Consider the following 18,476-nt stretch of genomic DNA (forward strand, 5'->3'; position numbering starts at 1 on the left):
ACTTCCAAGAATAAAATGGTTTTTTATATCAAGATATCAAGAATGTTTTTAAAAAAAACTAACAGTTACAGATTAAAAAGAGTACCTTAGAGCATGAAATATTTACTTAAATCACAGTAAAATCAAACTCCTTGCCTGATTTGTTTCAACTTCAATACAGGTCCTCTATTTTTACTTCAAAGTTAAGAATTCATTTTGGCCTCATGGTAGAATTAACAAATGCATGCCATACATTGATTCTAAACATATTTGCCACTCACCTTTTCATTAGCCATTGAGTGGTACCACCAGAAGAGTCGTGTAGTGATATAGTAAGCAATGATGACATCTACAGTGTAATGTTCATGAGCAACAAGGATGCAAATTATGCCAGCAGCACTCATCAGCCAGCAGATTAAGTGATACCACCAGAAATGACGTGGTGAATCTGTAATAATAGGGAGGTGAAGGGAAAACAAAACCAAACATACGTATTACTATAGCAATTCAATGGGTAAACTGGAAATGAGGAAAGATGATTTAAGACTACTGAGTTGTAAAGCATAAAATACAGACAGGTGATGAATAGATGCACTATCACTTGTTTTCTAGTTAACTTCATCTCTCTTTCCCACATATCCTAGAAAAAACACTTATTTTGTTTGCCGACTTTGAATCTCTGGTCCTGTTTCACAGTCTGTACTTGAAGTAACACACATTCAAGTCAAATATCTAGAATTGATGTAAACTGTGCAGAGATCACAGATTAAACAGGGAAAGAAAAAATACATCCTTACTTTAACTCCTAGTTTTTGCTACTTTACTGAAATATCTACTCTGTGAAACAATACACTACAGTGGAGATGCACAGTATGTGAAGTTAATTTTTAAATGAAAGCATAAGAAGTGGGAGTAAAGCTATTTTTCAAAATGCATTTAAGCCATTTTAGAGGCTGAACTCCCCTCCCCTTTTCTCCCCACGGAAGAATGTCTTCAGTGTTGCAACGACCATTCATAATTTTTTACAGGCTAACAGGCTCCATTTCACTCACAGCAAGAGGTTTTGTCAACCCTTCCCTTGTGTTCCAGTGGTCAGCCTTTAATTTTACACAATACTAGCAGAACAGTTACTGATCTGAAACCTATCCAGTAACAGTTTAATAGTCCTGTACAAAATAGTAGCTACAGAAGAAATTTGGCTTTGGTGCATATGCCAAAATAGTAAGTTCTCAAATCCCTCTAAAATTACAGAGGAAGCCAAACTTACTGGCTTAAGAAAAATAAAAAGTGAAGCAGCAAAGGATGGGAGGAAGAATGGAGCAAAAAAAAAAAAATCCCAAACTGAATTAGAAATAAAAACTTAATGCATCTTTTGCTGAGATGCATCACATCAAAAGAATATGCAACTTAAACAAATAAAGTAAGATGTAGTTCAGAGCACTTCTGTTTCTTAAGCCCTTGCTCAGTGGACATTTTGCTAATTATACAGGAAATAGAAATAAAGAAAGCTACACATCTCATGTACAGAACACCAGTTATAGAGCACAACTACACAGATACATATCCTTAACAATTAGGCAGCAGTCAGAGCGCTCGTTACAAAGATTTATATGATACTAGTCTTTCAACCTGTTATGATGCAAGCATAAGAATTACATTGTCCCCCAAAAGTAAAAAACAAATCAATTCTTAGGCTATTTTCCTAATACTGTTCTGGTATTTTTGATGAGTGACATATGCCGTTCATCCAGTAATGTTCACTTGAAGGCCTAATTGATTAGTTTGATGATTCTTATCATAAACCACTGTTTAAAAACCATCTGAATCCACAGATTTCAAGATTGCAATGTTCGTTGCTGGTATTTTTGGTAGTTTATTTATTTTTCTTAATTTATGCTTTTTTACAGCATAGCACTGCAACATGTCCCTCCCAGCATTTTAATACATTAAGGCATTTAACTGATGCTGGCTAATCATATTTCAGTAAAAATTATGTATTCCCATGATCCAAGCTAGCATTTGCACAGCTTGGAACATGACAGTAAGAGAAGATTCCAATTTGTAACGCATAAACTGAAGAGGAAACTACCCACTACTGCATTTATACGCAGTCAAGTTCCCAGGACAGAAGTACAGCTTACCATACATCAGATTCAGAAGTAGGTGCTCAGTTCTCTAGAAATGGAATCAATGCTGTGTGTGCAAAGATAATTCCTCACACTCCCCATGTCTCACAACACTACACAACAAAAAGGGAAGTGGTAAGCCCAATTATATCTCCTATATGCTTGCCAAACTCTTATCACCTTGAAAGGTATAAGAAAGAGACTCTAGCAGAAGACGTCCAAGGAGCAAAAACACCTCAACTTTCCATTGCTTGATATAATTAATTTACAGTACACTTAAAGAAAGAACATTGCTTCTGGATGTAGTACAAGTGTGCAGTGACCATGTACTCAAGCCACAGAAATCCCTTCAAACCTAAGGCATGGCATCCAGCCTTCATAAGGTTACCTTGCATATTTAACTTCAATGTTTTGAGCCAAAATTTGAATTACTTGTCAATGAACAATGAAATGCTAGCTTGCTTCAATGAATCACTTTTTATAAAGCTAGAAGTCAAATGTGTTAGTCACATTATGCTCTTAATGTGCCCATGCTGCTTTATTACACTTATGTTCCATTTTTACTCCATAAAGTCACAATTTGTTTTCACACATGTAAATGTACAGTTTGTGTAGAGTTGACTGGTAACTTCTGGAAGGCAACAGTTTTACACGCACTTTAATCACATGCTTTTTTAGTACAACTGTGAACAACAGGAGTGTATTTAAATATACCATAACTTACACTCTTTGATGAACAGGTAGATCAGTGTTAGTACTACAGTGTGACCACTGAACAGGAAGTCTCCACACAGGATGTGAGATCCAGTTATGGACAGACCACCACCAGATATCAGTCGCAGGATCCTCTGCACCTTTGCCTGAGAATCGCCATTCAACTAGACCACCAGAAAGAGAACACAAGAGAAATTAAGATACAGAGTAAGTAACTTGAATAAACTTCCCCAGCAATATGCAGAGTCAGGAAGAAAGTGACACATGTATCTTTATTCCCCACCCCCCCCACCCCAACCTCAAACAATTTTCAATTTACTAAGTTTAGAATTACTTACAAAGCAACTATCTCAGTACTTATTCAGATTTAAAGCAGGTTGTTGTTGTTTTTTTTTTAATATACAATTGAGATCAGTTCTATTATTAAAAAAAACATTAGGCAAACACTCAGTATCACCTAGCCACCTAAGGATAATTCTGAAAAGAACAAAGATAAAAGGGATAATCAAGTTTTTCAGAATCAGAAAGAAAATATTCACATGGACAAAAAAACCAACCAAACAAGAGAGCTATCAAGTCTTTCAGATTTTGATTAAATCTTCTGCTTTTAATAGCAGCAAAGTATCTTTGCTGGAAGGGCATATAAGTTTTCCTTGCCTCTACCCTTCCCACCTCTTGATAAAGCCTGCTACAGGCAAAGTAATTCTGTAAGCTATTACAGCAAAACACAGTTGAGGAGCTCTACAACAGCAATATGTAGATTAGGCATTTTCAAATAGATACAGAATCATAAGAATGGAACATAGCAGAGGAAATATTTAAGTTGTTTCCCAGTTAGAAACAATAAAACTGAACAGACATGATGCTATACCTTAAGACTGATGAGACCCTACCAAGGAATTGACATATTTGCTTTAGCATTTGCTCTAGTGAGCCATTAAGACTCAGGTAAAGATTAAGATAAGAATTCAGAAGCAAAGGCTCTTACCTTTGGTGCACACTGAAAATGCATTCCAGGCACAGGTAAGGTGGTAACATACATAGTAATGCAGCGGTACAGGTACAAAGTTCCTATTATAAAAAAAAACCTGCGTCCCACAATTGATCTGAAAGTGAGGGAAATATAGATTAAATTCAAAGGTCACATACACTATATACATACAACACTTAGGAAGCTATCTAGTAAAACTAGAGCTAAGTCGCTAGAATTGGAGAGCAGCTCTAACTCCTGCACCTTGCCACACAGTTCTCTAAATAACATCAAACACTAAGAAATCTTCCTTCAGTTTCAGTCGTGATTTTTATTATATTAGGATATAACAAATACCGTAGGGGTCCTACCGTATCTATCTAACAAATTTAGAAGTGATGTCAGGTATAGTTTTCCTTGACTCAGTGACCTTCCTTTTTCATCCCATATTTTAAAGTCAAACATGCGTTTATAATATCTATAGCTTAAGCAAATGAAGACAAAGGAAAAAGCTTCTCATTTAGCTGCAGGAAACAATGGCTTCCTCCTCAGATTTAAAAAACCATCACCAGGATTTTTTCTGCTTTAATATCGTCATTTCAATAATCACACTCTGGAAAACTCAATTCAAAAGTAAATTTGACTAGTATATGTAGGTGTCAAATTCAAATCTTAAAAACACTACACAACACATAGGAGAAACTCATGTTTCTGTATTAAGCGTGGACACTGAAACATCTTCCAATTAAGTCATCCCTTTCTCAATTTTCAGCCAGCCCCATTCTATAATATTGCTACAGATTCTACCACAGATTTCTTCTAACCAATCTGAATGAGAGAATGCAATGTTTTGGAAGCATACAGCCGATGAAAACAGCTACTTACTTATATCTAAGAAATAACCACTGGAATATCCACAATCCAACTAGTATCATTCCATTTATTTCTGATACAGAAAAAGCCCATTTCACACGATCAATGTAATCAAAAAATTTGTCAGGCAAGGGAGGGCTACGCTCTTTTGGAGGTACTCTCTCATGGACCACAGTGATCATGACAGTTGTTAAAATCAAGTTGAAGAGAGCATAGACAAAAGCAATGCCTGTTTTCCACCATTCCAGAGGAAATTTATTCCTAGATTCAGCAGGCATAGCAATCTGGATGTAATCAGGATATTTCTTTGCTGTTTTTCGCAAGCCATTGGACAAGCCCTTCGGTTTGTTATTGCCATTTTTGTTCTCCTCACTGACTGAGAGAGTAGGTCGTGTGTATCCATTAGCAGTGTCATTGTTTTGACCCTCCATATGGTCTTCAAGTTTTGCGGTTTCAATAGTATTCATTCCCAAGCTGTATGAGTAAACCAGGTTTTATAAGTGACTGATTCCCAGGATCTCTTTAAAGTCTCTTACTCCTTGAAGTCCAACGTTCTCTTTCCTAGACGATTTTTGACAACTGGCAAAACTCTTAAAAAGTGTCCATTGTGCCAAAAGATACTGTAAAGCAAGTTGTGGAGACAAGTCTTTTTTTTTCCCTATAGCTCTACTACCTGCAAAAATAAAAAAAGAAAAACTTATTTGAGGACTTTCAGAACAATTAATGTGACAGTGAACTAATCTTAAAAAGTGTTTATATATACTTACGTCATTTCACACATACAGTCAAAAGAAACTAAAGAGAGGTGGTTACTATAAAATAATTCAAAATAATTCCCATCAAGTAATTTGATAAACAATTAGTTTAGGCACCAGTATCAAATTCAAGTTGTTTGTTGTTTTTTTTTTTTTTTTTAACTAGACAAGATACACACATTTTAATCAACATAACACCACTCACTTTAGTTGACAGAATTAAAACTAATCCATGTTTGTAGCAGTATTTAATTTTATTACTCAGAAGCATTTTGTACAAAATTTCTCCTTTTTGATTATAGATTCACTCTCTATTGACTTATTATCCATATGGATCCGTAAATCTTAGTTCAGATGGTGAGAAAGAAAACAGAAATGCACTGCTGTATTTGATTTATTAAGACAGATTATCTACAAAATTCACTGAATAGATACCTCCATTAAGTCTTCTTGGATTTAAAATAACTATTTCAACCAAAAGAGTCCCAACGCATCTTCATAGCACCCACTAAATGTGGGAATTTTCAGAGAACTGAGAAATCTCCCTGTATTAGGCTCTTTGTTGTGGAGACCATTATGCAGAATAAAATACAGTAGATCTGTATTTGTCCTTCAGTTACTTAAAAATGGGTCAAAGACGACATTCTGAACAGGAAGAAGTAGCAAGATCTACCACAGCACAGAACTTATTTCAATCTGATTTTGTTGATTCAGAAAAGTCTGACTGTTTCACCACAGCCTTGGATTTAAAACTGCTTAAGAAAAGTATGTTTAATAGTTTATCTCTTTATAGCAAAGAATCAACTCAAAACAATCTGGAAAGTTTTTTGTTTGTTTGTTTTAATGAAAGGTATTAAAAATGGTCAGCATGTAAATCCCATCACTATTCTAGCTGCATTTCTTACCGCCTAAAGAAAGAAGGGGATTGTTAACTGGTCCCAAGTAAAATAAGATTCATACAATTTTTCATGAGTTTGGAACCAGCTATTAGCATTTAAAAGGAAGGACAGAACAAAGCACAATCTCTAGACAGTCAAAAACTTGATTTTTGAGAACAAGATCACTGTATGGGGATATCAGCAGGAGCATACTACAACTAGCTTCTCCCTGTTAAGGTTATCATTGCACATTTATTTAGATCAAAGTAAGTATTGCCTGCTCACATGAATCACTAAGTTTACTAGCTGCAGTGAAAATATAAAATCAAGTTGGGGTAGTCAAGGGAAGAACAGCCTACTCAATGCCTATTTCAAGTTTATCAGTCTGCTTTCTCCATTTTAACAAGATTTGATTTTGAAAGCATAGAAGTCTAGGTCAAGCTAAGCTGCTCTACAGCAGGTTTCTTTACGCTCACCTCCTACGTATCTACCCTTTAATTAAATAGCTTTGAAATGGTGCTCCATTTCTGATGGCTAACTCCTGAAGATCAGCAAAAGAAAATGAGCTTTTATATGCTCTGTTCCAATAGGTATTATTTCATAGAAGATCTGTTCTGAAATTTCATTAAGTAGAAATACTGTGATATATACACAGGAACATTCTGATCCACATTTCTGGATTTCTGCAAGCACCATAGCCTAAGCAGAGATTTGTCTCATGTTCCCATAAAATTGATAGGGGACGAAGACAAAAACTGTTTTCCTGTGCTTCAAAAGCAACACAAAACCATGTAATCTTATCTCAATGTGCAGAGCTCAGGATTCTCCCAGGCTCTCACTGTTCTCACTAATAGCAGAAGTATATTGCATTGACTGAAAAATTTATTCTATAGACAGAAGAGTTACAGCTTAAGCCTCTTCATTTATGAAATCTTACAAGCTGACTGTTCCTTTCTGACTCCCAACAGAAGATGTATGTGTTCTGAGAAGTACTGCATACTCCCAATCTGAAAATATGATCACACATTTGTAATAATTGTATTAATCTGAAGACATACAACATGCATGGGAAGACTACATTCTCCCCACATGCACCAACACAACAATTTTAACCCTAAAAATACAACATTAGATAAAGCTTTTTAACAAATGAAGCCATGCAGCTCCAGGTTTTCCCTTCAGAGTTTTAATGTAGCAAAATATTAAAGAAACATAATACTAATGAAGTATTCATGAGTGAAGTCACGCTTTTGGTTTTCTAACATTTAATCTCTCTCTCATATAACTGTTTCAAAGATCACTAAATCACTGCAAACGAACTATTCTGCATGAAGTCACACTCCTTTTGATCACTGAAGATCAGAAAAGAACAATGTCTTAAGCTCTGCACACTGAAAAGTGAAAAGTTACAAAACTAAAAATTTAGCTTCGCAGCTTTATTTAAGAAGTTATCCCACAACAGAGGAAGTCAGTTTATCAGTTAAATCACTAAGTTTTTAGCACTGAAAGCACTTCCTGACTCAACTAAGAAAACATTACAGCTATTTAAAGGCACCTCCTTAGTAGTTCAGATTCCAGCAACAGTATAGTGAAAAGAGTCAAGTGGCATCTCTGCTGGCTTCCCCGTGCCCAGCTGTATGCTGTGGTCACACAGCCCACCTTCAAGTACTTCCCTAAGTTGCACAAGCAGCTAGCGCTCAGATGCTTACACATTCTTGTTCACCTTGTCTTGTGATTTCTCCTACCTAATGCTTGTGGTGCAATAAGAATCTCTGATAGAAATGGTAGGTGGACATTCAAGAAGTTATCACACAGAAGCAAGGGCTGAAGCTACAGAACACCTGCAATTCCATTCCATTTCCTCTAGAGAGAAGACTATTAGTCAAATAGTCTTTGCTAGTGAATTACATGCATTTTGGAATAGGCCTGAGGATTTTTTTTTTTAAATAACCATCTGTTCCATTTAACTGAAAGGGAAGATAAAGGCAACCTCAAAATATCTCAAATCCATTGCCAATAAGTAAAGGTTCTGATTTGTATCCTCTTTCAAGTTTAACTTCTTGAATCAGCTCTCAACACTGGAGGTAGCTGAACACAATGCTATGGTAAGCAGCTGAGACTCAAGAAATGAATTGCCTTCAGTCCACCCCATTTTTTGTTGGCTTTCATGTTTTTGAAAACACTTGGCATTCTTGTCAACTGACATTGAAATAAGTATTACTCTAGAAAAGATGAGACTGATAAAAAAGTTTCTATTTATGTCATACTTGTGGTTTATTCTCATCTTTTCTCCCACTTAGGAGCTTGCTCTACCTTGCACTTGATTCTGCAGAACACTGTAAAGAGGAAGCTTTGTTTCCCATTTCTCCTCTAAATTAGATTGTTGTCCTCCCACCAGAAGTACAAAGATTTAGAGAAACGCTATGCTCAAGAGTTTCTTTAAAATCCATTGTAAAATATCTATGGCCTTAGAGAGTGCCTAAATCCATTCCCTGAAATGTAATGCTTTTTCCTCTTTCAAAGTATTTTTTGTTTTCCTGAGCAATCATACTTAGATGAGAACACACTGAAATAGAAAGAAGCTCTCTCTTAGAGAGATTGATAATGCACTGGATGGACAAGTGCCCCAATTTTTATGTTTATAGACTTTCACATAACAGGATCACAACCAAGACTAAGAATCAAGAGGCAGGATACTGCCCAGTTCTTCATGGACTCCTAGACACTTCAACATCAGAACTCTTTTTCAAATGTATGCATCTTTACTCCAATGTAAATACTAAGAACTTACAGAAGATTTTTGTTGATATGAGTGATCCAGTAGCAGAGATGCCCAGACGTTGTATGCTTTAGGACTGTAAACAACTCAATCTTAAACCATAAGAAAATCTGAACAAACAAACAATAACCTAGCAACACAGAAGCAGAGTGACATTCAGGCTTTTATGTTAACTTATTAAAAGCCATTACACCTACAGCTTGCAGGACAAAGCAGTGTTCCTTCCTGGTACTTTTAGAGGATTGTAAGGCATATCGATCTACTATTTCTGATGTCTCATCAAAATTATTTCAAGCTGAGAGCATACTGTGAACTTAGAATAAAATTTCAAGGTACTACATCATTTGATCTGCAGGAACTCAAAGGCTTTCTTTCCCTCATGGGGACTTTTCAATCTATTTTTTTGTATTTCCAAATAATGCTTATTTATCTTATCAATTAACAAAAAAACAAATGAGCCTTATCTGAAGCTTGTACTTCCTTGCTGACAAGCTGACTACCCAAAGAAGCGACAGACATAAGACTAATCATCCTCTGATTCAGGCTGTGAAAGCAACTCTCCAAGAGTGCGCAAGTTTTTCAGCCAAAAAAGAAGAAAACCAAAACCAATACACAGAGATCCCTACCCATGCTCCCACAACTCACAAGGCATTTATTCCTCGGAGCTTCCATGTTGTCCCTACATTTATGTACAATATCCTATTACTTTCGTGTAACATGCAATGCCCCTATATCAGGAGATAGGAGGTGCCCACAAACTATTAGGAGGAGGCTTTAGACTTCTTCAGCATTGGGCAGCAATGCTCAGATGTGGTTAGCCGGCAAATATCCATGGTTTGGAAGAAGAAAGATAGAAGTTAAAAAAAAAACTAACCTACCAAGTGTTCATGAAGGCAGCAGGGGAGTTAGGGCAAAAATCATGACAAAGACTTGCACAAAGCCAGCCAAGTTGCCTCAAAGGATAAGCAAAATTCCTATAACAAATACATCCAGGTTTTAGGAACAAGTTTTTTTTTTTTTTTTGAGCCAAATCATTATTTTTTAAACCCAGATATCTACCTTCACTAAGAAGCAGAGCTCTTCAACCAACAATATTACAAAAGAAGCAGTAATTGCAGAAGCGAACTACGTATTTCAGTGGAAAATTCAGGAGTGAAAAAGATGCAAGAAGAACATAGTATTCTTAATGCTTTTTCCTGAGCTTCTATTTGCTCCTTTACATTTAAATCTTTTAGGTTTCTGCATCTCCATTTGACTATCATTTAAAAGAAAATTAAGTGACTGGGAGACAGCTTTAAGTACAAAAACATGTCTAGATTGAGCTTTTCACGATAGAACTTAATAACAAGCCATTTTATTTAGGGTCTTAGTCACACGATTTTCACATTAAGGTCATTTTTTACATAAAGCTAATTCACAATTGCTGAGTCTCACTCAATATTTGGAAATTCTAAAACGTTCAAAGTCTTTTAAGTTCTAGAATTTATCAAGGACCAACAAGCCACTTTCGACAGCTTTTCCAAACAAGTAGTTCTTAACACGATGTTCCAAACATGATCATTCACACTGAACAAGAGCGCGTGAAGTAAGACTGATCTAACATTAAAGATACGCACAATCACACACAAGATGAACAGAGTTTCAATCCAGTACTATTTTTAAACTTCATTCACTTATTAGGTTTGGCTCAAAGATTTGATGCAGCTGTAATATTGTATTTGGCAGTTGCAGTAAAATTCTGGAAATGTAATGCAGAAATAAGTTTTGCAGCTGGCAAAAACATGAGAGAAAGCTATTAGCAGAAAAAACATTTAGCTAGTTTGTATTTTCTTCAGACAAAGTTTTCAGGACTACTTTTGAAAGCATAAAAAGAAGCTGGAGACCCTCTGCTACTTTGACAGCAGTAATTAAGAACTTGAAGATTCATTTCTATGCCTTTCAGGTCTCAGTTTTTAGAGTATCGCTTCCTCCGTCCTGTATGTTTACCTCACACTGTACAAAGGAAAATAACTTAAATCAGATCTGAGGTGTGAAAAAACAGGACTGAGTTCAACAGATCTGCCCATTATATATCTATTTCCCCTACAGCAAAAGCATTTCTAGAGCCACGTTCATATTTCATACCTATAATACATGTGCTTACACTGCACAAATGAATGCAGAAAATGAACTGTAATTCAATAAAGTTACAAGTTCATCTACCTTCTCTAATAGGCTGCCAACACTTCTCACTGATATGATGCTAAAGAAGAATGAGTAAAATAAAGATGGGTTACACAAGTATTGCTCGTTTAAATGCTCTCAGAACAGATTATCATATTGCCGCTTGCAGTAACATTCAATTTTGTTAAAAAGCATTAACGACTTACCCTGTATAATGCTATTTTCAGTAGTAGAAACGGAACAGGTGGTCCCTACCTCAAGTTGACCAAGCATTCTTTGCAATTCTATCATTTCAGAAGATTGAATGCGCTACAGAAGTTACCACTTCTTCATTTGAGTAAACTAAGTCCTTAAAAGATTCAAAACCACTGGTTATTCATTTGTACAATCTTTACACCTCTTAACAGTAGGAAGGATATTAGTTTTGACTTTCCTGATATACAGCATTTATTGCATTCCACAGCAGTGCCAGGTTTTCTAAAACACTATCTCCTCAGAAGAATAAAAATATACAGAATTTATACATATCTGGATGTAAATGAATTTTTCCTTAGAATTGCTCAAGCAGGACCCCAGTGGTCACCTGAACAAAGCAAGCTATCTTGAAGCTCCTTCTGTTTGCCTGTATCATTTCAAGTCATCTTCAAAATCTTCGACTGTTTGGTCCCTGGACTCCAAAAGATCGTATCTGCTGACAAAGTGCGGTGCCCTTTAATGGGCACTTCCAGACAAAAAAACTTGCTAAGCTGAATTGTTATTTATGCTCCAAATCAGCTGCTTTTGAATAGAGACAAAAAAAGAAGATATTCTATCAAAGCATATTTTGTAACATCGCAAAGAAACATCGGGCTTACATCCTTTTTTCCACACATTAAAAAAAAACAACTTCCACTGTTTATAGAATGTTTATAATAGAAGTCATTGTACTGTCAGTCTTATCAGGCAAAAATAATTCAGAGAAAGTACCAAAAGGCAGTTTGGGATCAGACTTGTATGCTTGAGCCTTTCCTGTGCTGATTATTTTTGTTTTGCTGTAGCTTCCAGACAGATCACTGTCTAGTGATCAGAAATCACTACCCAAAGAAAGACTCTTCTCAAAACAACGGGATAAAAGATTTGTTAGCAGCTTAGCAGCACATTTGATGTCCCACACCCTCCATAGATCACCACCGCCAAGAGCAGGGAGCGGCACAGGAGGCAGCAATGCTTCACTGTTCTCTGAAATCCTCCACCCAGTTAGAGGGCAAAGGTTGTGCCTCACAATGAAAGTCAGACAGGGAGGTTAGTTACCACCGTCAGCACAGAGGTGAGGAATAGCACTGACTCATGTATGCTTTAGTGACTCTGGTACAGTTTATTGGTCAGCAGGCAGTTAGAAAGGATGCCACACATTTCCAGTAAGCTTACTGGTGACACATCCTAGAAGTATTTAGGCAATTATTAATCATAACACCTGTTAAGTTCTCCCCCCCCCGTGCTGCTCCCAAATAGAAGCATAGCAACAACTGCTAAGAAAGAGGATTTATGTCCAGAAACAAGTCAGATAGCAACTCTGAATGATGTTACCCAGAAATAAAGCCAAGCAAAGGTTTGTGTCCTCCAGTGGTGGGCAAGCACACAGCTCCTTCTGTTTGTGCCTTTTACAGGCTGGTTCATACATGCTCAGCTCATTGCTCCAGGACCGTCCAGGCCACACACATTCAGTTTGTTATTCTAGGATCTTCCAGAACAGGGGAATGGGGATCTACTCCCATGCTCTCCCCTCCCCTCACTATAAGTTAACCCCAGAAAGGTGCTAATTGCCCTTCACCAGGTAACCACACCACCTCAGGTTTTCACCGATGCTCCTGCAGGCGATCGCAACATCTATCTTGCCGAGTGTCTGAGACATTAACTCAGCTCAGTCTCTTGCACAAGGCACATTTAGAACTGATTATCGCTGTACCGTAAGTTTCACATTACAACAACATCACATTAGTTTCATGCCCCACATTACAAGCCACAGATCTCTGCACTGGAGCAGTACTGTTGTTTAAAGGCTCAAGCAATGAAAAACATCCCTTTTCAAATACAATCTCTCCCCTTTGGTTTTCCTTCCCTACCTGAGGCTATCCTGTGCATGCATCCTGACTGATGTTTAACCCCACACCAACGATACTCTACCAGGCCACACGCTGTCAAACAGATCAGGAAGGAGTCACCAAATACTCTGAACACCTCTTCCCCTCCCAAATCTTAAATAGCTTTCAGCTCGATCAGCTCTAGCCCAGCTGCCCAGAAAGCTTCACAAGTGTTAGCTGAAATGATGACGTATGCAATATATCCTCTGTCACTGACGGTAAACACATAGAGTGGCTGAAACGGTTGATGAAACATGACCTGCTCCCCGTTTCGGTCTTCCCCTCCAACTTCTCGTCTTGCTGCCACAACCTCACCTGCCATCGACAGCGTGAGGCTCCTGCACTGCAACCAACAGCCCCTGTAGAATCGAGATGGGAACATTCACAGCTCTTTTTCAAGCTGTTTGCTTTTGGCTGAGGCATCCCAGTGTACATTCAGTTGACACATCAGATGTTGGTTTCCCCACCATCACGTGTTCTGATTTTTTGTTCACAGCTTTTCTTGACATGATCTTTCAGGAATAAAACCAGATACATTTAATTTAACACATAAGTTAACATACATTAAGGCTACTGAATAATAAACACCATGATCAATACACACAGATGTTTGTGGAGATTAGCACACCAGCACAGAATCCTGACAAATTTTTTCCAGTTTGTCATAACTAATTATAACAAGTTTCCCATATAACTGCTTCCCCCCCAACAAAATGCTACTCATCAAGTTTAAACACTATACAGTTTAAACAAAGTCATTGTGATCTAAATTTCCAATGCAATCCCATGGTCTTCCTCAAACTTGTTTAACTGTTCCATTAGCTCAAGATTTTCTATTAATAGAAGAAAATACTTTCCACATTATGCTGACAAGAAAAAAATATTTCCTTTTAGTATTGAGTTAGTCATGGAAGACAACACTTAAGTACTATGCACATCAACACTTCCTTCTTCATTTTTGTTTTTTTCCACAGATTCATGAACAAAACATGCATTTCCTTAGAACTATCTGTTCTTCTTGCTGTCACGGCATCTCCCTACAAAACTGGACAGCGCTGCTAAATAAAATTTCTAGTGGACGGTAACACTGGGGCAGCAGGAAAAAGTAATGCAAGCATCACTGAAGTTCTTTCCAAAACACCTTTACCAGATAGTTTGCTATCCCCATTTCAGGCACCTTCCTATGGGTGGGAAGAGGAGGTGCTGAGTGAGGAGGCTGAGAATACTACTTACGTGTTTTTATTGGCTCTCACAGAGCTACTATTTGCCTAAGTAATTAGACACCTCTGGAATAATACAAGCCTCTCTCCATTATTCCCTGCTAAACTGCAGCCTTTGATAAGAAGCATTTTCTATCCTCTAGCATTCCACAAGCCAGCACTGAACATCACTGCAGTAACAAAATCTGTGTCTAGCCACTCACGAGGCTTGTATTTCATACTTTGTTTTATTGTGTAATAGTTTGAGAAGCTTACTGCTTAAAGCTTTTAGAAACAATTAAAAAAAAAACAAGTTAGTGATGCTTACTCTTGAATTCCCATTTACTAAATCGACAAGATTAAAATTACTCCTGTAAGAAAACAGTCTTCTACATTGCCCCTGGGAAAGCTATCATTGGATTCTCTTAAGACATTAGACAACCTCTTTGTAACATCTATATTGTTTATAGTCAGAGACCATGGCCAAAAAGCTAAAAATTGAACTACTAATAACTTAATCATCAGGTCACATTGATCTTATCTAAACAACTGGTAAAGTGTGGGATAACAGCAGCAAAGTTGCACCTACACAGAATCTTCTTTAAGCAAATAAATAATCAATCCTACACCTCAGGTAGCCACTGCTACTCCATTAGCAACCTGTTACACCCAAAGGAATCTTTTCATTATTACTGAACCTCCTACCAAGGAAAGTAAATGAACAAGCAAACTAAACAGGTATGGATGTGAGATGTAAATACAAGTGGGCCAAAGTGTCTGCTAAGTGGCGCTTGCATTGGTTGTACTGCATATACAACTGTCTGCTGTTCATTTTCCTTTTTTTTTTTTTGTTTAGACTTGGCCAGTGGCATGACTATCACTAAGTTCTGAGTCAAGATATTATTTCTATAGTAGAAAACAAGCTGGAACTCAAATCTACTTCTGACTTTCATCTTAATAAATAACAATAAATACTGCCATCTCCAGCCAAAGAAAAGTTGCAGGGTGAAGGGAGGAGGAAAGATCCTGGGACCAATCAAACAAAACGTTTGAGAAGAGAGACTTTTAAAAACATATTTGCAACTTTATTTCACAGTCCAATCACAAGCTTTCATGTGAAGTTGTAGAGCTTTATAACTTCTGTCAAAATATTAGGCATTTTATAGAAGTGATTCAAAAAACCATTTTACAACATTCTACTCCATGCCCTGACAGACATCTAGATGTGCACTGACTTGGGAGAAGGAAAAGAAAACGAAGTGGTCTCACACAGGCTACTAGATGAAGTGTGGAAAGAAAGCAACTACGATGTGATAATCGTTAGTTCCATAAACAGTTCTCACAGCACCCCCAACCCCTCCCCCCCCCCAAAAAAAAGGAACGTCACATTCTGCAGCAGGTAGGACTACAGCAGACAAAACTATAGGTAATATCCGGACTCAAAGACTCATAAAGACAGGCAATGTTGTACAGGCATGCTAAGTAACCATATAGGAAATCAGTGGTGAATCTCAGCTGTATAATCAGTCACAATAGGAAGAACAAACTGATATAACTGAATTGCTTAAGAGAAAGCAGAACTTCAAGATCAGTGTACAGGAAAAAACAATTATTCTGGTCTACCAACTGATGCCTTCTCAGGAAGGAAGAAACATCTGAATATATATTGGTATTTCTGCTGTGCTCCTGCATGAGTCTTCAACAAAAATCCCAATTATGGCAAAAGATTCCCATTCATCAGCAACAACAGTCGAAGTTGAAACTGAAGCTGATGGGATGAGGTTCAACAAGACCAAGTGCCAGGTCCTGCCCTTTGGCCGCAACAACCCCAGGCAGTGCTACAGGCCTGGGGCAGAGTGGCTGGAAGGTTGTGTGGAGGAAACGGACCTGGGGGTATTGGTCGATGTTCGGCTGAGCGTGAGCCAGCAGTGTGCCCAGGTGGCCAAGAAGGCCAATGGCATCCTGGCTTGTATCAGAAATAGTGTTGCCAGCAGGAGTAGGGAAGTCGTTGTCCCTCTGTACTCAGCCCTGGTGAGGCCCCACCTCAAGTACTGTGTCCAGTTTTGGGCCCCTCACTGCAAGAAAGACATTGAGGCCCTGGAGCGTGTTCAGAGGAGGGCAACAAAGCTGGTGAGGGGTCTGGAGCACAGGCCTTATGAGGAGCGGCTGAGGGAGCTGGGATTGTTCAGTCTGGAGAAGAGGAGGCTCAGGGGAGACCTTATCGCTCTCTATAACTACCTGAAGGGAAGTTGTAGTGAGCTGGGGGTCAGCCTCTTCTCTCTTGTAACTAGTGACAGGACGAAGGGGAATGGCCTCAAGTTGCGCCAGGGGAGATTAGGAAACACTACTTTTCTGAAAGAGTGGTCAGGCGCTGGAATGGGCTGCCCAGGGAGGTGGTTGAGTCACTGTCCCTGGAGGTGTTCAAGAAACATTTAGACACTGTGTTGAGAGACATGGTTTAGTGGGGTTATTGGTGGTAGGTGAATGGTTGGACTGGATGATCTTGTAGGTCTTTTCTAACCTAGCTAATTCTATGATTCTATGATTAGTTCAAATACTGGCTTGGGACCAACCTTAGAACCTTAGGACAAATCAACATAATAAAAGAAGAACCTGAAACCTAGACACTGTAGTGGCTTATATTTCAAGTTATCTTGTCAACATAGCACTAGAACAACCCAGACCCCTTGTACTGGCCTGCGTCTTAACAAGGGCTTGTAGAACCAAGCCTCTACTGAAGTCAGTTGCTCCAGCAAGTGCTGTTGAGCAATCATTTTTCAGCTAGAGACATCACACATGTTTCTGCTCTTCATTATTCTCCTTATGGAGGATAACAGCTTGCACTAAGTCGGACCAGTGCACCCAAGTAGCAAGGATGCCAACACAATCTTCAGCATTTGCACCTATTCTAAAGAGGTAGCAAAGCGCACAAAGTCTTACAAGCTTGATCTAAAATGTGGGCCAAGCCAACTTCAACTAACAATCACTATTTGAAGTTGTTGCTAGTTTTTCAATTTCATCTTTAGTGTTCCAGTTATGTAGCTATAACACAACCTGGCAAGGATAATATCAGATACGTGAATACCAACCACAGTGCATGATGGACGAAACACCTCCACACTAGCAATTACAGTATTGCAAAGGAGACTAAAGCTCTTTAACACAAATTACAAAGAGACCCATGCACATTAAACTACCACCCTAATATCATGGAGCTGTTTTAACACATTAGTAAAAGCTGGGACAGCCTAAGAAGACAGCCTAGAACATTCTACGCTAATCACAGCTCATGTGATCTCGTAAAACTGTTTTATCAAGACAAGATACAAGCATGGGACTCTTCAGGACTTGTCATACAAGCTGCCATCCACAAGGGCATATTTTATTTAACTGGAAGCAGAAGTCATGCTGCAATACCAACAAATTCCACCCTACATTATGCTGCTCCCTCAAAGCAGCAGTAATAACTAAAGAGAGTTCCTCCAGGAAGCCTGGGCCGTGCAACTTGAACTCATGCCGCAGGTCAACATTAATTTTGAACTGCATGAAATGCATTTCTCTCTATTTCCATATAAAGACAGTTGATCACAAGTTACTCATGTATAAGACCGCGGGATTTGCTTTCATTTTTTTAATTAATGGAATTAAGCCTATTCAAAGGCCCAGAGCCAATCTATTTTTTCTTCTTCCTAGTGCTTTGACTTTTAAGAAGTCAGAAAACTTTTTCTGTTGGATGTTTTTAAAAATAACGAGAAGCTCTTTTAATAGCACACACACATTAAAAAAGTTTAAAGAAGCAATCTGAAAAACATCTTCATACCACAAGGAATGCAAAATGCTGCACTGGCACAACATACAAAACGAGTTAGACTTACGTAGCTTAAGTCCTCCAGAAATCAGCATTTATGTTCTACAGCAGC

The 18,476-nt window shown here is 38.0% G+C and overlaps 1 protein-coding gene across 3 annotated transcripts in view; it reads right to left on the bottom strand.

Annotated features, from left to right (window-relative positions):
• Positions 1–18,476, bottom strand: part of SGMS2 (sphingomyelin synthase 2) — a 39,115-nt gene that overhangs the window by 9,587 nt on the left and 11,052 nt on the right. For all 3 annotated transcript variants that reach the window (XM_021395914.1, XM_021395916.1, XM_021395915.1), the window contains exons 2-5: positions 4,675–5,335; positions 3,808–3,925; positions 2,830–2,983; positions 261–427 (exon numbers count right to left, since the gene is read on the bottom strand). In XM_021395914.1, coding sequence (XP_021251589.1) covers positions 261–427; positions 2,830–2,983; positions 3,808–3,925; positions 4,675–5,129 — 894 coding nt within the window. In that variant the 5' untranslated portion in view covers positions 5,130–5,335. The remainder of the gene's footprint in view (positions 1–260; positions 428–2,829; positions 2,984–3,807; positions 3,926–4,674; positions 5,336–18,476) is intronic.

Source organism: Numida meleagris, chromosome 4 (genome assembly GCF_002078875.1).
Source record: "Numida meleagris isolate 19003 breed g44 Domestic line chromosome 4, NumMel1.0, whole genome shotgun sequence".
NCBI lineage: Eukaryota > Metazoa > Chordata > Aves > Galliformes > Numididae > Numida > Numida meleagris.